This window comes from Lactuca virosa, chromosome 3, assembly GCF_052849685.1.
Source record: "Lactuca virosa cultivar CGN04683 chromosome 3, Lactuca_virosa_CGN04683_v6, whole genome shotgun sequence".
Taxonomy (NCBI): Eukaryota; Viridiplantae; Streptophyta; class Magnoliopsida; order Asterales; family Asteraceae; genus Lactuca; species Lactuca virosa.
Genome location: NC_136428.1, coordinates 59868323 through 59877873, shown reverse-complemented (window position 1 = coordinate 59877873; position 9551 = coordinate 59868323). Strand labels below are relative to the sequence as shown.

The 9551-nt window shown below is 34.8% G+C and overlaps 1 protein-coding gene across 3 annotated transcripts; it reads left to right on the top strand.

Annotated features, from left to right (window-relative positions):
• Window positions 1-6958: 6958 nt before the first annotated feature.
• LOC145162343 (uncharacterized protein At5g43822-like) lies at window positions 6959-9106 on the top strand. 3 transcript variants are annotated; one of them, XM_079081517.1, is made up of 8 exons: window positions 6959-7141; window positions 7530-7711; window positions 7802-7920; window positions 7997-8164; window positions 8291-8347; window positions 8489-8553; window positions 8665-8737; window positions 9038-9106. In XM_079081517.1, the coding sequence occupies exons 2-7, from the start codon at window positions 7580-7582 to the stop codon at window positions 8706-8708; spliced, it is 585 nt and encodes a 194-aa protein (XP_078937643.1). In that variant the 5' UTR covers window positions 6959-7141; window positions 7530-7579; the 3' UTR covers window positions 8709-8737; window positions 9038-9106. The 3 variants fall into 3 exon arrangements, with proteins under 3 accessions (XP_078937643.1, XP_078937642.1, XP_078937644.1); XM_079081516.1 differs by lacking the exon at window positions 9038-9106 and having other exon boundaries at window positions 8665-8908; XM_079081518.1 differs by lacking the exons at window positions 6959-7141; window positions 9038-9106 and having other exon boundaries at window positions 7534-7704; window positions 8665-8908.
• The last annotated feature ends 445 nt before the right edge of the window (window positions 9107-9551 follow it).

Below are 9551 nucleotides of genomic sequence, written 5' to 3'. Positions count from 1 at the left end.
CACTTAACATAATAATTATGCTCCCACTAGCATAACGATTAAGTTCTTACCAGCATAACAATTATGCTCCCACTAGCTTTGATATGTCCCCATAAATCAGCTGGACTTCTAGAAATCAATACTTATTGACTTTCTTACCAAAGTTCAGATTTTTGATACGTGATGCTTCAATAAGTCTTTATCTAGACTTCTCAAGCTCATACACCTTCATTAGATAGCATATGTGCATGTCTAAACCATTTCAGAATAAGTTTTGAATGTTCAAACTATCTGTCATTTCTCACAATTCGAACTATGAAGAGGGATGTCGTAATCATACTCGAATTTGAGAACGCAATCATCACAATTGCTAACTCTAATGATATTAATCAATCCTTCAAAATCTACCAGTGAGAGCGTTTCCTCACAATCATTTTCATGAAGTAGAGAGAAACCTCTTGTCACTTTGATTCTACGGTGTATGTGTTCCTATCCATGTGAATTTATCATTTCCAACCACTATCATAAGACAAGGTTTATGACAAATCCAAACTCATATGCACTGAACTTAATTAATCTCAATTTCTTCCCATCCGGCAGCACAAGGGCCTACCAATGCTTCCAAGTTATCGAGTAGCTCACCCATACAGATCAATGTACTTTCACTGACCAAGGTGCTTTGCCTTATGCAAATCAAATGAGAACTCATAGAACTCACATGCATAGTCAACTTAACTGGAATGGGCACATAAACAAGAATATGTCAACACGATAGATTATAAACCTCATGTCGTGTGCTAGTGATAACTAAAAAGTTTATTCTTGATTAGTTCCTGAAACTAATCAAGACCATTAAGACCCCCACCGACCTCTCTACATATAAGATTCTCTATCAAGGAAAATTCCTTGACAACCAAATATTCAAGAGTTAGTGTGGGTTCTTATCAAGAAAAACACTTCATATAACTGGTCTTAGTTGATCTTTGTTTTAGCCAAAACATCACAACTACCAATTTCAAATGTGCAAGAGTAAGAAAAAATTTTACTCCACATTTCATGAGGCGTTATAAACCTTCTTAAAACATGTTACTCAAGGTACAACTTGAATTAACTATACTATGACTCTAAACTCAATTTTGGAACGAAGTATGACTCATCTTCTTGATTTAACCATTTCAACAATTCTTGATTCCTCTTCTTAGCCATACAAATGCACTAAGGTGTCCTTAGAGGATCAATCGTAACATGGTTCCATAATCATTATGATGATCATAAAACACGATACTAAAGTACTCTCCTTTCCTTTCATATTGGAGAAACTTTTATCTTTCTGCCTAATTGATTCTTTTTATTCGTTCTGCTATACTTTGAAACTTTTCCAAAGTATCAGAATTACACTTAATCTTATAAGCATAACCATGTTTACTGAACCAACAGTAAATCATGACGAATAAACTTTATCTTCTTTTGTGGTGGATCTGACCAGTCCATATCAATATATACTAGATCCTATAGTCTTTCACTCACATATACATGTGAACAATGAATTAGTCTTAATTTTCAATGATCGAGATTTTCATACATTACACAATTCAAATCACATGATTCCAAGTTTCCGTCCAATTGAAATTTAGGTGATGAGAATCCTTACTTGGTAAATTATGACACTACCACAAACGATATAACTAAGAATCAAATCCATTTTTAACATTGCTAACAATAGAAATACAAACACCAATTTTCATAAATGTCATTGCAAGGAAACGTAAAATAATATAAAATCAAAATTTTATTTTATTGATAAAATGCGGAAAAACTTGTCCTTACAATGCAAACACAAATGAAAACTATGTTTCTAAATATTCCTAAGCAATCTATCATAACTCCTAAGCGGCAACTCAAAAATCTGATCATCGAACTATGCGATCGAAATCCATCTATCACGATCAGATTCAGCTTACTCTTCTTTTAAGCTTCCTTCTTTCTCTCTGATCCTAGAAAACATCAAAATGTGATTAACACATCATGTAATAAGAATCTATAAATAGGAACTTAACAGAGTTAGATAGTGGATGTACCTGAAGTAGAGTCATACAATTTGACTTTACCATCTCTTAGATCTCTCAGGCAGTCTGGGCAGCTTCGCTTCCAATGGCCCTTCAAACGGCAATAGAGACAGATGGACTCTTCCGGAGTGACACGTGAAAATATCTCAGACTTGGCCTTTCTCTTACGGTCAAAATTTTTGACATTGGCCAATTTCTCTCCCTTAGGAGAAGAAATCCTTTCTGGACTATCATCGTTGCCATAGCCTATGTCCATGTAAATTTGGGAGGTGGATCTATCAAATTTGCTTGACCAGTGCGCCAAAGCATTGTTGCTTCATCAACAATTAGCAAATATGTCGGATCAATAAGGGTCGCGTCGTGATCTGTCACATAGTAGTCTTTAACAAACTGACTATACGACTCGAGAAGTGACTGAAGAACTAAATCAACAGCTAGCTTCCTTGGGAAAACGACACCCAACTATCCCATTCTGTCAATGTGCGACTTCATCTTAAGGACGTGTGCACACACAGAACTTCCATCTCATTGTTTGCATGCCAATAGGGCTTGAGTGACCTTGAACTTTTCAAGTCGACGAAAAAGTGGGTCAGGGAGAATTACTGGGGGAGGTGGAGGAAGTGAAGTATGATTTCCAGTTCCACCAAAGCACGAAGAAGGGATTGATCTTTCACCTTGATCGACACGTGGAAGATCATCTTCAAAAGGAAAGCTTTTTCCAAAGGATTGAGGAAGACCATAGTTGTCAGAACTAGACATATACAAAAGGAAGAAATTCAAGTTAGTTGATTTAATCCTTAATATAACACCCAAATGAGATATTAAGGCTAGGACCCAACACAATAATTCACAATTCGGAAGAGGGATGCCGTAATCCAATTGTAAATTATTTTAAGGTAGGTAAATGATGATTTACAAATCCCACCACGAAAACGAAATTTTAACGAATTAGGTTTTAAATAAAATTCCTGGATCTTTTAAGATTCATTGAACTTTTCAATGGCATGTTTAATCTCGATTATACCCTTCACGTTTGTGACTGGCATACCGAGGATCACAAACAAGGTGTGAATAACCATGCAAATTAGATTGGTACTCTCGATGTCATTTATCACCTAATCAATATGTCGGTTAACCACACACTCTCCATTGATCAACGATAATTTACGAAAAGTTTCTCTTTTATCCCTTGGAGTAGAACGTCCATCTATGTAACACCCCCATGTTGGTATGTTCACTTTTGTCCTTCATTTATGAAAATTTTATCTTTCAGCCCTTGGAGTAGTATGCGGGGCATACCACTTGGTACGCTTGGCGTAGTAGCTGAGAAGCCAGTACGCGGGGCGTACCACTTGATACACTTAGCGTACTGATTCGATAGCGAGTCAGGACCCAGGTCATGTACGCTGGGCGTACGTGGACTTTAATGAAACCCTAATTAAGGGTCATGCTGTTGGATTAGGTGTCTAAGCCCATAACTATAATTGGTATGTACTTGACCCGAGAGTAGCATGGTCCATTTGGGTTGCATATCATCAGGATAATTTGATAGGATGGACTTTTGAGAAGAGGTTATTTATGATTTATTAATATATTATAAGTTCTAATATATTAATATGAAATCATTTAATTAGTATTGATCAAGAATTAATTTGGAATTAATTTAGTGATAAAAAGAGACTAATTAAATATATGGGGATTGATTGTGTAAATCATTCATTCTTATAAAGTGGGCTTATGATCCATAGTTCTTTATGTTGGGCTAAACCCATGTGGTGACCCATGGATACTCCATGGAGGTTAAAACCCATGGAGCCTAAGGAATGTGGAAAGTCATGCACATTAGGGTTTGCATGGTGTAACCCTAGTTATGCTACACTATATAAGAAGCCCATTGGTTGGTGAAATGGGCACTAGTGATCTTTGGAAGAGTCATAGAGCCGATTTCTAGAGCAAGCCATTCTCTCTCAAGTTATCCTTTGTCGTAGGTGTGTTGTGATTCCATTTGAGGCATTCACACTATTGGTGCTAAGTTCTTAAAGGCCAAATACATCAAGGATAGCAAGCTACAACAAGAGGTATGTCATCTAACTATAATTTTTGTAGTAAAGATACTCCATTGTATGCTAGTTAGGATGATGCTTTGGAAAAACAAAGTTTGCATGTATATTAGAGAAAACATAGATCCAAAGCATCTAGGGTTGCATGTACACCATAGGAGTGTTAGAATGCTCAAAACCCAATAGATGCACCCTATATAATCCATCTTATTCCTTAGGGGTGGCCTCCTTACCAGCCTCTAAAGCCTCCAAAACCCTAAAACGAGTTGTAGCCTACATCGTTAAGCATTTGAGCCTTTGAAGAGAGTTTGGTGGTTATTTTGTGCATTTTGAAGGAGTTAGAAGATCTTGAAGTTGATAAGCTTGGAAGGGAAGTTTTGGATCCAGAACAACTACCTATTTTGCAAGGATTTTGAGGTATCAAGTTCTTATATTGATCACTAGTTGCTTATATCTCTTTTTGGGTTAAATTGTTATGTTTTTAGCCATGATTTGGGTGGATGATGGAATTAGGACGTCCTAAAGACTTATTCATTCAGATCTAGGTTTAACATGGCCTCCTTAAGCATAAAGGTGCCATCTTTATGAAGTTAAAGGTCCCATGCAAGCATTAAGTCATGTATTAAGCCCTTTTTGAGCTAAAGAGCCTCATTTAGCTTTGCATGGTCGTAAAGTTAGCAACTTTACGTGACAATCCAACTCAAGAAGGTGAGATCTACACCCTGGAGCGAAGTCTTAATGGGTTAAGAGCTTAAACTTGAAGATGGCTAATCTGGAAGAGTATGCTGGGCGTACAAGCCTGTACGCGCAGCATACAAGCTGAGTACGCCCCGTGGTACTCAGGCAGGTGGCTTTATGATGTTGGGCTTTAGGTTTGGGCCACATTTTAGGCTTAGAAGGCTATGATTTAGTTGGGCTATTTGATTTTGGTAGTTTTGGGCCAAGAATATTATTGGGCCTTGGGCTAAGGCCCATGAGAGGGGAATGGGCCTAATTGGAAATTGGGCCATAATTAGGCCTTGATGGATTATTAGACTTTTGGGCCTATTAGATTGTGTAATTGGGCTTTAGTCATGGACCAAGCTAGTTTAGGGGTAAAATGGTCTTTTTACCCCAAGTAGGGATGTATGGATATGATTTAGATCCCAAATGTTAAATTGGTTTTTATTTGTCAATTTATAGCTCAGAAGTTGTAGGACCAGCAACCAGGAATTATTTGTTTCTTTCGGTTGTGTGAGGTGAGTTTTCCTCACTGTACTAACAGGGTCTAAGGCACCAAGGCCGACCCTTTGGATTGTATCCTGGTTTATTCTATGATGCTATGTGTAGTGATTTGTTAGATCTGTATGATTGTCTGTATATGCTAGCTAGTGTTTGATATGATATATGTTGATGTGTGATGGCGGGTGGGTTGAGGCAGTCCTACTTTGTGTTGAAGCAGACCCATGATGTCCCTTATGGACTGAAGGCTAGTGGGGTGTACCAGTCAGGTCGAAGGCCCGGGGAACGTTCCAGATAGGCTGAAGGCCCAGTGTGGCGTACCAGTCATGCTGAAGGTTCTGTGAGTGTACCAGATAGATTGCAGGTCGGTGGGGCGTTCCAGTCAGACTGAAGGCTCTTTATGCATGTTGTTTATAATCATTATTCTGGTTTGTTTTGGGTTGATATTTTGGGGAACTCACCAAGCTTTGAGCTTACAGTTTTAGGTTATGTTTCAGGTACCTCAGATGATCGCGAGAAGGCAAAGGCGTGATCGTGTACCTCTTCATGTTTTGTTTTATGATCTTTGGGATAAACTTTGATAATAAACATGTTTGAAAACTATTTTGTAAACCATGGTGTTTGGTGGAATTGTTTTAAAAAATTTAAATTTTTGTGAAATTTTATGGATGTTATGATCTAACCATCATAGTCTCTATATTTTGTCGGCTTTGGTCCCTTATGTATATTCTAAAAAACTGTCCCATAAACAAACCCAAACTGTGAAATCTGAAACAACCAAGAAAACAATAAAAAATTTCCCGACCCGTAGCAACGCGAGGGCACACCCTCTGGTTTTAATTAATAAAAGAATTATAAGATAAATTTCAAGAAGTTTAAAATACATATGATGAGACTTTAAATAAAAAGAGTTAGAATAAAAAAATTTGTTTAACCCTTTCATAAAATATCTCAAGAAATTTTTAAAAAATTAATCACATTCAAAACTCATTTTTCAAACACAAAATTTTGAAAAACAAATTGAAGAATTTTTATAAGAATTAAACTCACATTTTGATGTAAAGTGTAAGCTGTAAACAAACTCATACTACCTCCGTCCCAAATTAATTGTCCACATTTGACTTTTAAAGTCTTTATTCTTCAACTTTGATCTTAATTATTTTTCTTTTTGATAGATAATACTTGATGCGAAATATATGAATGAATTGTATTATAAATGTTTTTTTTATTGTTATAAGTTTCATTAAGTAATATATAACACAAATAAAAATATTTAGGTTAAAGTTAAAGAAAAAAAAACTTCAAAATCCAAAAATGAACCATTAATTATAATCACATTCAAACACACTTTTTCTAAAAAAAAAACTCAAGAATTTTTATAGAAACGATAACACGTAGCAATTGATGTCAGAAAGCCGATGACTCAGTAGCAACAGAGGCGGTGCGAGAAGCTTCAAGAAGAAAGAAATCTGATCGTCAAACTTTGGTTGAGTTAAAATAACCTTATGAAAGTACGTGGGTCAGGTAGTGTTCCTAAGATAGGACTTCTTTAATATATATATATATATATATATATATATATATATATATATATATATATATAAATTAAACTCACATTTTGAAAAACAAACTCATATTCAAAAACACACACGCACACCCTTCTCGTCTCTTGTCGTTCCGAAAGGAGAAAATGAGAAACCGGTGAAGCTTCACCGATCAACGCATCTCAAATACGCAATCCAATTTATTTCCCGAGTTACCTTCTCCTGGCCGATGGCTGTGTAAGCAGCAGTCTCGTTCAAGCTTCCTCCTAAGGTCCGCGTTCTCTCCTTCTTGTTTTACATAAACCCTCAGTCCAGATTCGAGTGAGCTAAGCAAAAACTGATATTTTTGTTGAAAACATACAAGCTTCCTTAACGCTGTCAAATATAAGTGAATTTTCTTATTTATCATTTTTATTTGATTTGTATGAAAAAAAATCTGCTATTAACACTTCCGATTGACAATTTGGCAAAATCGGTGTAACAAATTGATGTAATTTCGAAGTTGGGTTTTTGAATATAACAATTGTGATTGAGGATTGAGGTATGATGCCCCAATCCTTAATCCCGTACATGCATCATATCCAAAATTTAGAGGTTGATGACACAGTAAACCAAAATAAGTTAGGTAATTTTATAACACGAGTATCAACATTCAACAGACTCTAGTAGTGTACATCTTGCTGGAATATAGCACAAGTATTGGTTGATAATGGAGGCAACAGTGAAAAAGTTTCAGCAGAAACTTAAAAGGGTAAAAGATGACATGGATCGATGGGAACACCTCCATGCTCGATTAGTGTCACAGTTCAGAAATGCTTCTTCCATCATTGGAAGGTTACAGGTCCTTCATATTCCACATACACAGATACATATACATGCTTCAGTCTCTTGATTCTTATTGATTTTATTTCCTTTTTTACCCTCTTATCAGTTGCTCCAAAATCCCAAAAACTACGGTTCCCTAAAAAACCTTGATCATATTAAAATCTCCATCTTCACAAAACAGACGGATTCCTTGCAGAAAATCATGCTTTCAATGACTAAAACTCTGTAAGCTCAGTGATTAATAAATAATGATTCTAGTTTACCTGAATAATAATAGTAATATTTAATCTTATGTTTTTAGGGAGGAATTAAATGGTGTTGTTTTGTTTCTTGCAAAAACTATTTGTGATGCTAAACAGCAAGTGAAAGGCGGATCAGTGAAACAATTACATCTCAGGATTGGTGTAAAACCAAGTATTGCAGACTGTTTGGAAGGCCTTCAAATTCTTCAAGAGATGTATCAATCTGAGTATGTATGAATGTATTATATGTACACACTTTTTAATAAAGTTATACATTCTTCTACTTTAAATTTATATTGGAAGTCTTAAAATAATGTGAGTGTGGATATGAATTTTTGAATCCAATGGTGTAGGTACCGGCTTAAATCATTGGTGATGTCAGCAATTGCTAGCCTTGCCTTGAATCCAAGGTATGTGTTTGAGGGTAATTATGTCTTTTACACACACGAGTGATCGAGAGAGTTCTTGTCCCATCTTTTTTTTGGGTGGGACAAATAATTATATTTTTTTTCTGATTGACGTCTATCATGTCTGATTGAAAATGATTGCAGTGTTGATGATTTACAAGCTCTTGAACGGATTTTAGTAGATCAACCAAATATCCTGAAAGAAGAAGGTAAAAAATAAAGTTTTTTTTTTTTTTAAAGAATAGTTGTTTGTTATTACTCTTTATCTAGTTTTTTGAGTCCATGTATTTGGTGTGATTGGTGATTTGGTGTTTGTGCAGTGCAATCCATATATGACGTCATATTTGCTGAAGAAATTTGTTGATGAGGGAGAATCAAGAATGTAAAACTAAGGTTTAGGTTTAATGTGTTTTAATTGTGATAATTCTTTTTTTCTTATAGTTATAATGGTAAGGTTTTTCAAGAAGCAAGGAGAACCTATTTTTTCTACTAATTTTGTTGAAACAACACAGAACAATACTTGGTGGTAGTAAGTGACTAATTTAAGATGTTTTGGTTTAATAATTTCTTTTCCGGATTCAGTATATGTCTAACACCATGTGGACATAATCTGAATATTTTAATAACTTTGCAATCGAGTGCAATTAATTAAATATGAAGTAATAACTGATTTTTATACTAACTTTGCTGAAGGTTTTTCTCTCCTTGCTCAAGAAAAAGTAAACGGATTATAACTGAAATAACGATAATCAACCTCTGCTGAAAGTATATCAATGATGTAATTTACTAATAAAATGGTATTTACTAACTCCAGTTATTATTATTATTATTATTATTAAATGTTGTATTATCTCCTCTATTTTTAGTTTCTCTAATAAAGTAATGTAACATAGTTGAGCCAACTTGTAGGACAACTCGAAAAATACCCGATATCGACTTGTTTAAGTGGAATCCAGATTGAGCTTTAGCTATTTAAGTATATTATCTGGTTGTGCTCAAGTGTTGGGATATTCGATCTGTGAGTTTAATTATATTTACTTTTTTATTATTTGTTTTATTCAATTGAAATATATATATATATATATATATATATATATATATATATATATATATATATATATATATATATATAATAATAATAACTAATCAGTGTGGTTCTTAAGATCCCGATCTTGATATTAAGTTATGATTTTAAAATCCTACAAGT